Source organism: Xenopus tropicalis, chromosome 5 (assembly GCF_000004195.4).
Source record: "Xenopus tropicalis strain Nigerian chromosome 5, UCB_Xtro_10.0, whole genome shotgun sequence".
Classification (NCBI taxonomy): domain Eukaryota; kingdom Metazoa; phylum Chordata; class Amphibia; order Anura; family Pipidae; genus Xenopus; species Xenopus tropicalis.
The window spans coordinates 8,046,501-8,060,597 of NC_030681.2; the positions used below are offsets into that span (position 1 = coordinate 8,046,501).

The window sequence follows — 14,097 nt, forward strand, 5'->3', positions numbered from 1 at the left end:
CAGAGTTGTTTTTGGTGCAATTTTTTGCCATTTTTGATGCAACTGGTGTAGGCAAACTCTGTGGGGTTCGGAGCAACATTGGGGAGAATGTACCCGTTGTACTTTGTGCCACTACACCTCTTTTTTGTACAGGTATTGGACCTGTTATCCAGAATGCTCAGGACATGGGGTTTTTTGGATAAGGAATCTTTCTGTAATTTGGATCTCCATGACTTAAATCCACCAAAAAAATATTAAAACATTAATTAAACCCAATAGGGCTGTTCTGCCCCCAATAAGGGGTAATTATATCTTAGTTGGGATCAAGTACAGGTACTGTTTTATTATTACAGAGAAAAGGGAATCATTTAACCATTAAATAAACCCAATAGGGCTGTTCTGCCCCAATAAGGGGTAATTATATCTTAGTTGGGATCAAGTACAGGTACTGTTTTATTATTACAGAGAAAAGGGAATCATTTAACCATTAAATAAACCCAATAGGGCTGTTCTGCCCCAATAAGGGGTAATTATATCTTAGTTGGGATCAAGTACAGGTACTGTTTTATTATTACAGAGAAAAGGGAATCATTTAACCATTAAATAAACCCAATAGGGCTGTTCTGCCCCAATAAGGGGTAATTATATCTTAGTTGGGATCAAGTACAGGTACTGTTTTATTATTACAGAGAAAAGGGAATCATTTAACCATTAAATAAACCCAATAGGGCTGTTCTGCCCCAATAAGGGGTAATTATATCTTAGTTGGGATCAAGTACAGGTACTGTTTTATTATTACAGAGAAAAGGGAATCATTTAACCATTAAATAAACCCAATAGGGCTGTTCTGCCCCCAATAAGGGGTAATTATATCTTAGTTGGGATCAAGTACAGGTACTGTTTTATTATTACAGAGAAAAGGGAATCATTTAACCATTAAATAAACCCAATAGGGCTGTTCTGCCCCCAATAAGGGGTAATTATATCTTAGTTGGGATCAAGTACAGGTACTGTTTTATTATTACAGAGAAAAAGGAAATTATTTTTAAAAATTAGAATTATTTGCTTATAATGGAGTCTATGGGAGATGGCCTTTTCGTAATTCGGAACTTTCTGGATAATGGGTTTCTGGTAAAGGGATCCTATACCTAAACCACAAAATATAATTCACGGTCACAACCCCGCCCCCCCCCAAACAAAGAGTTTGCATAGAATTTGTGTTCAGAAAACGAATATTTTGGGCACATTTTGCAAATGAAATGATTTTTCTGTTCACTGAATTTTCCTAAAATTTCCTTTATAAATTCAGGCTGATTTTTATGGTCATAAACAACATTTTAGAAATGTAAAGGACAAATAGCACAAAACAAGACAAAGAGGTAAATGCCCCCCTTGTTGCAATGAAAAGGCCTCGTGCTGAACATTCTGGGGGCCTATTGGTTTAATCAGGACAATTCTAAGGGTTTCAGTGTTCCTTGAGGTAATGAGCAGTTAGTAGCTGCAACTAGTAGCTCCGTGTGCCTTCACCCTTTGCCGGCAGCAGCCAATGGCGAGTGATCCCTTCCTTTATATAAGGGCCAGATGGGGCCAGTTGGACACTGGTTAAAAACTCATTGGTCCCCGGCCTTTAGAGGCCCCCGATGTAGGCCCGCCCCCCCTGGCACTGGAGAGGTTACCCCCCCTCTTTGCTGGGGCAGGGGGTGTACATCAGGGGGGGGTATTTCCAGTTTCTGGGACACAGCATGTTTTCCTTTGTGGGGTCCCTTTCTGTACCCAGGACAATTCAGAGTTTGCCCATTCTACTCCATAGGGAATATTTTTAAAAGCGTCCAAAATACTAGAGTTGAAAAACCCCAACCATCTTATTTTAACCCCGTGGTGCACCATGTACTGATGGCTGATGCTTAATGATTTTATATGAATGTTCAGTCAGGTGAAAAAATTCTGCTGCAAAATACAAGATGTGTCCAGATTTACTGATGTCATACTAACAATCTGATGTCATACTATCTGATGTCATACTATCAATCTGATGTCATACTATCTGATGTCATACTATCAATCTGATGTCATACTAACAATCTGATGTCATACTATCTGATGTCATACTATCAATCTGATGTCATACTATCTGATGTCATACTATCAATCTGATGTCATACTATCTGATGTCATACTATCAATCTGATGTCATACTAACAATCTGATGTCATACTATCTGATGTCATACTATCAATCTGATGTCATACTAACAATCTGATGTCATACTATCTGATGTCATACTATCAATCTGATGTCATACTAACAATCTGATGTCATACTATCTGATGTCATACTATCAATCTGATGTCATACTAACAATCTGATGTCATACTATCTGATGTCATACTAACAATCTGATGTCATACTAACAATCTGATGTCATACTAACAATCTGATGTCATACTATCTGATGCAATACTATAAATCTGATGTCATACTATCTGATGTCATACTATCTGATGTCATACTAACAATCTGATGTCATACTAACAATCTGATGTCATACTATCTGATGTCATACTATCTGATGTCATACTAACAATCTGATGTCATACTATCTGATGTCATACTAACAATCTGATGTCATACTACCTGATGTCATACTAACAATCTGATGTCATACTACCTGATGTCATACTACCTGATGTCATACTATCTGATGTCATACTAACAAACTGATGTCATACTATCTGCTGTCATACTAATCTGATGTCATACTGGCTATCTGATGTCATACTATCAATCTGATGTCATACTATCTAATGTCATACTATCTGCTGTCATACTAATCTGATATCATACTAGCTATCTGATGTCATACTAGCCACTGATGTCATACTATCTGATGTCATACTAACAATCTGATGTCATACTATCAATCTGATGTCATACTATCTGATGTCATACTATCAATCTGATGTCATATTATCTGATGTCATACTATCTAATGTCATACTATCTGCTGTCATACTAATCTGATATCATACCAGCTATCTGATGTCATGCTATCTGATGTCATACTATCAATCTGATGTCATACTATCTAATGTCATACTATCTGCTGTTATACTAATCTGATATCATACCAGCTATCTGATGTCATGCTATCTGATGTCACACTAGCCACTGATGTCATGCTAGCTGATGTCATACTATCAATCTGATGTCATATTATCTAATGTCATACTATCTGCTGTCATACTAATCTGATATCATACTAGCTATCTGATGTCATACTATATGATGTCATACTAACTATCTAATGTCATAATATATGATGTCATACTATCTGATGTCATACTATATGATTTCATACTAACAATCTCATGTCATACTATCATTCTGTGCAGAAGGGGTTTGGCAAGACACTTTCTCGCACCAACATGGCACCGGCATTTGCAAATATAGTCATGGATTATTCCCCATTTTACCTTCACCAACGACAAGTTCCGTGGTTACAGCACAGACCTTCTGGGGCTTTAACCTTCTGTGTAAATGTAATTGTATGGAGAGCAGCGTCTGGTCGGCCCTTTCTCTGCTGTGGCGGTTGTGACTCTTGAAACAATGTAGCAGAAGCCGGCTGATTGACAGATTGGGAGGAGAATCAACTTCTGCTACATTGTTTCAAGAGTCAGAACCAGCGTACAGACAGCAATTAGCAATAAAAACTTGCAATAAATGTATATTTTTGTGTTTGCTTTCCCTTTAACTTACATGCAAAGTCCACATTGTACCTTTATCTGTAGCCAATACACCGATATAAACATTTATATATATATATCCACAGGCCCACAATCCACCCCCCTTCTGCACCCGTGCTATATATATATATTAATTCTCAAAATATTATTATTTTATACTTCCCCTGACAAATCCATTATCTTCTGTTCAAGGGATTCTTTCTATTTCACTTTTTGCAAACAACTACAGTCCAGCCTTGCTTTATGGCAGACGTTGTCAACTGACTCTCAGGCTCAGACCAGAGAGTCTGTTTTTTCCCCCACGGGACAAAACCCCATGAAATAAATGAAATGATTAATAAAATATATTCAACTTTCGGCTTTGTTACTAAGTCCTCATCTCACTTAGCAACAGAGTGTGTTTTAATCATATATATATACAGCAGGACCTTTTATAATAATAATTCAGATGCACTTATTGATGAATATAACAATATATACAGTATATATATATATATTTATTGCCCCCCTACACCCACTTACCCGGTTACCTGGTTACTATGAATAGTAACAGAAGTGATGATTTTGCACCATTGGAATAAAAATGACCATGTGACACCTGAGCAGACAGTGACATAAAGAGACACGTGGGGGTTACACTGGGTGGGGGGGTTACACTGGGTGGGGGGGTTAATCCCTTATATCAGGTGTCAAATAAGGTGTGAAATTTGCAAAAGTCACATGTCTGAGGCCAAACAGGGCGGAGCCAATATACACGTGCAAATTGGGATTGTTTTGAGTGTTTGGAAGGTTCAGACAGTTATGGTGGGATTATATCAATGTCTAAATAACATATTGCCTGAAATACTAAGGAGATTAGTTATACAAGGAACTATAACTATCATAAGTATCACTCATGTATTATAAGGGATAATGTACCCCCTACTGTAAATGATAAGGATATTAGCAGTCACTGAGGGGTTCTGTGCCCCCATATAAAGGCACAAGGCTGCAGGCTGAGTTATACAGGGAACTCTGGGTATCACTCATGTATTATAAGGGATAATGTACCCCCTACTGTAAATGATAAGGATATTAGCAGTCACTGAGGGGTTCTGTGCCCCCATATAAAGGCACAAGGCTGCAGGCTGAGTTATACAGGGAACTCTGAGTATCACTCATGTATTATAAGGGATAATGTACCCCCTACTGTAAATGATAAGGATATTAGCAGTCACTGAGGGGTTCTGTGCCCATATAAAGGCACAAGGCTGCAGGCTGAGTTATACAGGGAACTCTGAGTATCACTCATGTATTATAAGGGATAATGTACCCCCTACTGTAAATGATAAGGATATTAGCAGTCACTGAGGGGTTCTGTGCCCATATAAAGGCACAAGGCTGCAGGCTGAGTTATACAGGGAACTCTGGGTATCACTCATGTATTATAAGGGATAATGTACCCCCTACTGTAAATGATAAGGATATTAGCAGTCACTGAGGGGTTCTGTGCCCCCCATATAAAGGCACAAGGCTGCAGGCTGAGTTATACAGGGAACTGTGAGTATCACTCATGTATTATAAGGGATAATGTACCCCCTACTGTAAATGATAAGGATATTAGCAGTCACTGAGGGGCTCTGTGCCCCCCATATAAAGGCACAAGGCTGCAGGCTGAGTTATACAGGGAACTCTGAGTATCACTCATGTATTATAAGGGATAATGTACCCCCTACTGTAAATGATAAGGATATTAGCAGTCACTGAGGGGTTCTGTGCCCCCCATATAAAGGCACAAGGCTGCAGGCTGAGTTATACAGGGAACTCTGAGTATCACTCATGTATTATAAGGGATACTGTACCCCCTACTGTAAATGATAAGGATATTAGCAGTCACTGAGGGGCTCTGTGCCCCCCATATAAAGGCACAAGGCTGCAGGCTGAGTTATACAGGGAACTCTGAGTATCACTCATGTATTATAAGGGATAATGTACCCCCTACTGTAAATGATAAGGATATTAGCAGTCACTGAGGGGTTCTGTGCCCCCCATATAAAGGCACAAGGCTGCAGGCTGAGTTATACAGGGAACTCTGAGTATCACTCATGTATTATAAGGGATAATGTACCCCCTACTGTAAATGATAAGGATATTAGCAGTCACTGAGGGGTTCTGTGCCCCCCATATAAAGGCACAAGGCTGCAGGCTGAGTTATACAGGGAACTCTGAGTATCACTCATGTATTATAAGGGATACTGTACCCCCTACTGTAAATGATAAGGATATTAGCAGTCACTGAGGGGCTCTGTGCCCCCCATATAAAGGCACAAGGCTGCAGGCTGAGTTATACAGGGAACTCTGAGTATCACTCATGTATTATAAGGGATAATGTACCCCCTACTGTAAATGATAAGGATATTAGCAGTCACTGAGGGGCTCTGTGCCCCCCATATAAAGGCACAAGGCTGCAGGCTGAGTTATACAGGGAACTCTGAGTATCACTCATGTATTATAAGGGATAATGTACCCCCTACTGTAAATGATAAGGATATTAGCAGTCACTGAGGGGTTCTGTGCCCCCCATATAAAGGCACAAGGCTGCAGGCTGAGTTATACAGGGAACTCTGAGTATCACTCATGTATTATAAGGGATAATGTACCCCCTACTGTAAATGATAAGGATATTAGCAGTCACTGAGGGGTTCTGTGCCCATATAAAGGCACAAGGCTGCAGGCTGAGTTATACAGGGAACTCTGAGTATCACTCATGTATTATAAGGGATAATGTACCCCCTACTGTAAATGATAAGGATATTAGCAGTCACTGAGGGGTTCTGTGCCCCCCATATAAAGGCACAAGGCTGCAGGCAATACCAAGGGAATTTATAATGATTTTAAGTAGTAGTAGATCATTTTAGCTATCAGTGATTCCCGTGGGACAGTTGATATCAGTGCCATTTATAACACAGGCAGGGCTTTGGGGGAATACAGTATATATATATATATGTGAGGGAGCTGTGTATATGGGACAGGGCAGAGTTTCCTGTGTGGGAGACATTTCCTGTATATTAGACAGAGTGGATTCTTGTCTGTGGGAATGAAAGTATCTTGTAGTTATCTGAGGGTCTTTTTTGGGGCTCAGATCCTTTATTCTGGATATCAAACACTTCTTCTGCTTATATTGTTTTATTAATAACTACATAAATATCCTGTTATAATGTACTGTTCCTTTAAATGCCCGTGTGTGAGTGTTCAGCCTATGAAATGTAAATCCCATCTGCTCATATACAGGGATTCCTTATACACCCCTGGAACTATAGTGGGGTGACTGTTACCCCAATGTTTCTATATATCTGTAACCTTGTTATGGGCTAAGGGGGCCCAGCCTGAAGGCCAATTAGGGGGGATTTGGGGTGAGTGCTTTTTTGTGCCCTGGGTACCCCTGGAACTATAGCAGGGTGACTGTTACCCCAATGTTTCTATATATCTGTAACCTTATTATGGGCTAAGGGGGCCCAGCCTGAAGGCCAGTTAGGGGGGGATTTGGGGTGAGTGCTTATTTGTGCCCTGGGTACCCCTGGAACTATAGCAGGGTGACTGTTACCCCAATGTTTCTATATATCTGTAACCTTGTTATGGGCTAAGGGGGCCCAGCCTGAAGGCCAATTAGGGGGGATTTGGGGTGAGTGCTTTTTTGTGCCCTGGGTACCCCTGGAACTATAGCAGGGTGACTGTTACCCCAATGTTTCTATATATCTGTAACCTTATTATGGGCTAAGGGGGCCCAGCCTGAAGGCCAGTTAGGGGGGGATTTGGGGTGAGTGCTTATTTGTGCCCTGGGTACCCCTGGAACTATAGCAGGGTGACTGTTACCCCAATGTTTCTATATATCTGTAACCTTGTTATGGGCTAAGGGGGCCCAGCCTGAAGGCCAGTTAGGGGGGGATTTGGGGTGAGTGCTTATTTGTGCCCTGGGTACCCCTGGAACTATAGCGGGGTGACTGTTACCCCAATGTTTCTATATATCTGTAACCTTGTTATGGGCTAAGGGGGCCCAGCCTGAAGGCCAGTTAGGGGGGGATTTGGGGTGAGTGCTTATTTGTGCCCTGGGTACCCCTGGAACTATAGCGGGGTGACTGTTACCCCAATGTTTCTATATATCTGTAACCTTGTTATGGGCTAAGGGGGCCCAGCCTGAAGGCCAGTTAGGGGGGGATTTGGGGTGAGTGCTTATTTGTGCCCTGGGTACCCCTGGAACTATAGCGGGGTGACTGTTACCCCAATGTTTCTATATATCTGTAACCTTGTTATGGGCTAAGGGGGCCCAGCCTGAAGGCCAGTTAGGGGGGGATTTGGGGTGAGTGCTTATATATACTGTGTATGGGTGCTAGCTTTCATATTGTTTCTCTATATACTGTATGTATAATTTTATTTATATCACGCTTTTTGGGCAGCAGCTACATAGATGACATCTCATATATTTTACAGGGAATGCCTTGCCAATCCCCATGTATTTGCTGCACTAATGGAAAGTACTAATTATAGATATTGGCTCAGAACCTGTAGCAACACTGAATAAATGTCAGACATAGAACAATAGGCTGCAGGTTTGTGTATGGGCTGTATAGTGGGCTGTATAGTGGGCTGTTAGAGGCCTCTGCCTGTCTGTGCACTGTCTGGCTCTCCTGGCTCTCTAACACCCAGTAATTTCATATTAGGGCCAAGCTGCCAACATTGGGATAGGGCAAAATAAGCCAATTCTTCCCATTTATTGTACATTCTGCCAGGACATTGTGCAACTGCAATATTATTATTATTATTATTACAGGTATAGGACCCATTATCCAGAATGCTCAGGACCAAGGGTATTCCAGATAAGGGGTCTTTCCTTAATTTGGATCTCCATACCTTAAGTCTACTAAAAAATCAATAAAATATTAATTAAACCCAATAGGATTGTTTTGCATCCAATAAGGATTAATTATATCTTAGTTGGGATCAATTACAAGGTACTGATTTTTTCCTACATAGAAAAAGGAAATCAGTTTTAAAATTCTGAATTATTTGCTTATAATGGAGTCTATGGGAGACGGGCTTTCCGTAATTTGGAGCTTTCTGGATAAGGGGTCCGATACCTGTATTAACATTTATTTATAAAGTGCCAACATATTCTGCAGTGCTGTACAAAAGGGGAGGATTATAATATAAAGTGTATATTGTATGGTTGGTAACAAGGCTGATCCCCAGCTGCTTGGGAAATGCTGTGCCCTGGGTTAGAGTGCCAGCCTATGGGCACAGTGGTACAGATATAGCAGAGACCCCATTACTTGGAGGTGTATCCCGTCTATGTGAGCCTTCCCACTGTGTCCGACCCTCCAGGGCTCATCTCTGCTGCTGCTGCAGATCAAGTTATGTCATTTATGTCACATTGGGAAACTGGCCACAATAGTGGCCAACATGGTCCCAGACTATTAATAAATAAAGGCAAAACAGTGTGAAAGTGGCTTTGTTCTAGGGTTGGTAGTTTTTTAGGGTATTTTGCTACGTTTCCTACATATCTGGTTCCCAGGAGACACCATTTAGCTCCATGTGTGGGAGGTAAATCCAACCAAGCATCCTGCTTACCCTACCACTTGGGGCACTGCTGCATAGTAGTGTATGGAAATGAAGGCAAAGTAAGCACTACATCATTATCCTTGAATATCTGGGCCCTGGGGCACTGTTTTTTCCATTGGAGATAAAAGCCAGGGAACCATTTTTCACATCAGCTCTTATTTATGGGACAATTATATATTGGATAATGTACCCCCTACTGTAAATGATAAGGATATTAGCAGTCACTGAGGGGTTCTGTGCCCCCCATATAAAGGCACAAGGCTGCAGGCTGAGTTATACAGGGAACTCTGAGTATCACTCATGTATTATAAGGGATAATGTACCCCCTACTGTAAATGATAAGGATATTAGCAGTCACTGAGGGCTTCTGTGCCCATATAAAGGCACAAGGCTGCAGGCTGAGTTATACAGGGAACTCTGAGTATCACTCATGTATTATAAGGGATACTGTACCCCCTACTGTAAATGATAAGGATATTAGCAGTCACTGAGGGGTTCTGTGCCCCCCATATAAAGGCACAAGGCTGCAGGCTGAGTTATACAGGGAACTCCGAGTATCACTCATGTATTATAAGGGGTAATGTACCCCCTACTGTAAATGATAAGGATATTAGCAGTCACTGAGGGGTTCTGTGCCCCCCATATAAAGGCACAAGGCTGCAGGCTGAGTTATACAGGGAACTCTGAGTATCACTCATGTATTATAAGGGATAATGTACCCCCTACTGTAAATGATAAGGATATTAGCAGTCACTGAGGGGTTCTGTGCCCATATAAAGGCACAAGGCTGCAGGCTGAGTTATACAGGGAACTCTGAGTATCACTCATGTATTATAAGGGGTAATGTACCCCCTAAGGTAAATGATAAGGATATTAGAATATTAGAAGTTATAATAGGAGTTATACTGCTTATTATATATCCTATCCCAAAGGAATGGGTACAGTGATTATTACACAACTGGCAAGTTTAAATAGATAAATGATATACTAAGCACAGATATCTAAGGATATTAAACAGAGTATTTATGGTTCTTGTGTAGCAAAGGGAAATAATGTAGAGGTAAAACACGAGGGAGACAGTAGAGACAGATGAAATATCCTGTCTTGTCTCTATGGGGCACATGGAGTTGCCACAAAGCCACAAAGGAATAAGGTGTGTAGGGAAGGTGTGAAGTTGTGCATTTCTATGAGGAGTTCCATGGAGTGTGCCCTCACTACACCTTATCAGCTGCCCCAGAATGTGTATTCCCTGGGCTAGTCTGCCCCTCTCTCCAGGAAGTCATGGCTTGGCGGCCTCATGAGATAACATCCAGCACAATAGTGTCTACCTGCCCCCCCCCTAGTCCTGAAGGCCAGGCCTGAGCCTGCTCATCCCAGACAAGTTCACACTCCATTGCCCGCCCCAGCGCTGGCTCCTATAAGAAGGGGCTCTGGGCTCATTGAGTCATTCAGCCAACTGAGCCGCACCGGTCACTTTGGGAGCCACAAGCCTTGGGAACCCAGGAAGCAGCCAGTCCCTAGGATGGACTCATTCAGCCAACAACTGGAGGACTTCTACCCTTCTGGCTTCTCCCCCAGCCCATTGGGCTTCAATGAGACAGAGGTCCAGCCATTTGCCATGAAGGACTTCCAGCAACCGCCCAATAGGAGAGGTAAGGGACATTGGCATGGAATTCTCTAATGTGTCTGCTAGACTTCTTAGTTTATATTTATACATAGAATATTTATTATCTAATTCTTTAGACAGTACAATATGATGGTATAGCTTATTGTGTGCCCAGTCTGTAGTTATACAGTAGGTAGGGGCTGCCATAGTGTTTCCCTTAGACAGTACAGTATGGGGTACAGCTTATTGTGTGCCCAGAACATTCCTTCTCTGTATATTTGTATTTATACATATGGGTAGGAAGTGCCATAGTGTTTCCCTTAGACAGTACAGTATGGGGGTACAGCTTATTGTGTGCCCAGAACATTCCCTCTCTGTATATTTGTATTTATACATATGGGTAGGAGGTGCCATAGTGTATCCCTTAGACAGTACAGTATGGGGGTACAGCTTATTGTGTGCCCAGAACATTCCTTCTCTGTATATTTGTATTTATACATATGGGTAGGGGGTGCCATAGTGTTTCCCTTAGACAGTACAGTATGGGGGTACAGCTTATTGTGTGCCCAGAACATTCCTTCTCTGTATATTTGTATTTATACATATGGGTAGGGGGTGCCATAGTGTTTCCCTTAGACAGTACAGTATGGGGGTACAGCTTATTGTGTGCCCAGAACATTCCTTCTCTGTATATTTGTATTTATACATATGAGTAGGGGGTGCCATAGTGTTTCCCTTAGACAGTACAGTATGGGGGTACAGCTTATTGTGTGCCCAGAACATTCCTTCTCTGTATATTTGTATTTATACATATGGGTAGGGGGTGCCATAGTGTTTCCCTTAGACAGTACAGTATGGGGGTACAGCTTATTGTGTGCCCAGAACATTCCTTCTCTGTATATTTGTATTTATACATATGGGTAGGGGGTGCCATAGTGTTTCCCTTAGACAGTACAGTATGGGGGTACAGCTTATTGTGTGCCCAGAACATTCCTTCTCTGTATATTTGTATTTATACATATGGGTAGGGGGTGCCATAGTGTTTCCCTTAGACAGTACAGTATGGGGGTACAGCTTATTGTGTGCCCAGAACATTCCTTCTCTGTATATTTGTATTTATACATATGGGTAGGGGGTGCCATAGTGTTTCCCTTAGACAGTACAGTATGGGGGTACAGCTTACTAGCGCACAGAACATTTGTGTATATATATATAGTTACTTACTGGATCATTCTGGAACAATGGTGAGTTCTAGAGTACTTCATGTAGGAAACAGTAACTCTAATGACGTTTATTATTATTTATTTACAGAAGTGACTAAGAGCCCAGCAAGGAGTGAGCAGAGCCCGGTACAGAACATCAGAACCAAAGACACAATGGGCTCCAAAGAGACCGACCCAAGAAACCCGGTGCCCGATGCCTCTTTGCTCCCAGCATCTCAGCGCAGGAAAAGAACCTTCTTCACCCAGGCCCAGTTGGATATCCTAGAGCAGTTCTTCCAAACCAACATGTACCCAGACATCCACCACCGGGAGGAGCTAGCGAGGCATATCTACATCCCTGAGTCCCGCATTCAGGTAAGGTCACTATTAATTATTAGCTAACTGTCAGAACCTGTTAAAGGGCAACTTAACCCAAAAAAAAACATTATTTCTGTCATTTTTGAATAATGTATCCCCTCTCTCCATGTACAATTAAAACCTAGGCACTTTACACCCCGCCCATTCTTAAGCACCCACTGGTACAGGCAAAAGGACGGTCCAATTAGGGAGCACTGGCGGGTATAAAGAAGCCCTTTCCTTGTTGGCTTTGCCCCAGATGCACTAGTATTATATATAAATATTATATGCGGTCACCAAGGGGGGGTGTAATAGTTTAGTCCCATTCTCTCTCCAGTACAAGAAGAGGGATAATTCTCGGAACATAGAAGGAGCCCCCCTTCCTGTATGTTAATGGGTCAAAGCTTGGGGTAATATGTGTTTCATTGTATTGGTCCCCAAATCAATAACTAATGTTATGTATCTCATTGTTCTACAGGTCTGGTTCCAGAACAGAAGAGCCAAGGTCAGACGTCAAGGTGCAAAGGCCACCAAGCCCGTTCTTGCCGGCCATCATTATTCCAGCACCTTCGGGGCTACCAGATCGATGTTTCCTTCAGCCCCTGCCCCCAACAGCTCCTCACACCCAATGGCAACAGCCCGGGCACAGGCTCAGCCTATGAAAGATTCCCAAGCGAATAAGTTCCACCAAAGCCAGGGGTTCCTTCCCTACCCAGACTCATCTTGTGATGTCTCTCGGCAGAGGTTCCTCTTGTCCCAGGCAACACCCGGTACCTACCATCTGCCCCAGACATCATCCAACATCTACAATCAGAATGGGAAACCCCATAACCCTCTGTGGAACCAGCAGCCGCTATATACAGATATGATGGAGAAGGTCTTGGACCTGAGCAGAAGACCTGAGCAGATGCCAGTCCAGCCAATGTACAGCACCCAGACCCACAAGAACACCAAATCAGTGGTCCACGGTTCTACCACTTTAAGCCACCACAGTCACATGAGCCTGTTTGCCAACCAAGATCCATGTAACATGCCAACAACACAGGGCGGAACCTACGGACACGTCTCTCCTATCTCCGATTCCGGGGTCAGCGACACCTCCCCAGAACCAACTTCCGACTGGGAAGAGAACGTCTGTGTGCTCCTCCACCTTTGAGGCAGTTACTGTATCTGAGTTTGGCAATGTTCTGCCATAGACATATTGGATTTGGACTCTGGGGTGGGAATGTATAAGAAGAGTTTTGATTGGCTAAGACACTTACAGACATTGCAATATTTCTTCCAGATCTTCTTTTCTTCTTGTTATGGACTCAGATGGATAAAAATGTTGACAGTTAGTCTATAGATATTCTAGGGGTATCTAGCACATTACCCCAAATCTAACCATTGGGCTGCTATCTTCTGACAATAGGGGGCAGCACCACAGTTTGGGGGACAGAGAACATGGGCAATGGGATAGAGGAATTAATATGTATATTTATTTTTGCCTTTTTTATTAGAAGATATTTATTTTTTTACTCCTGTTATAGTTCCTTCTATGTAAATAAACTGTATCTGCCCATACACTATATATCTATGTATCCGTGGGGCAATAAAAACAATGGGATTGTTCTGA

General features: G+C 42.1%; 1 protein-coding gene across 1 annotated transcript; it reads left to right on the plus strand.

Annotated features, from left to right (window-relative positions):
• The first annotated feature begins 10,779 nt into the window (after positions 1-10,779).
• mix1 (Mix paired homeobox) lies at positions 10,780-14,097 on the plus strand. The gene is given in 3 exon segments (NM_203517.1): positions 10,780-10,969; positions 12,235-12,500; positions 12,961-14,097. Coding segments are annotated over 3 exon segments (1,074 nt in total). The 5' UTR covers positions 10,780-10,839; the 3' UTR covers positions 13,639-14,097.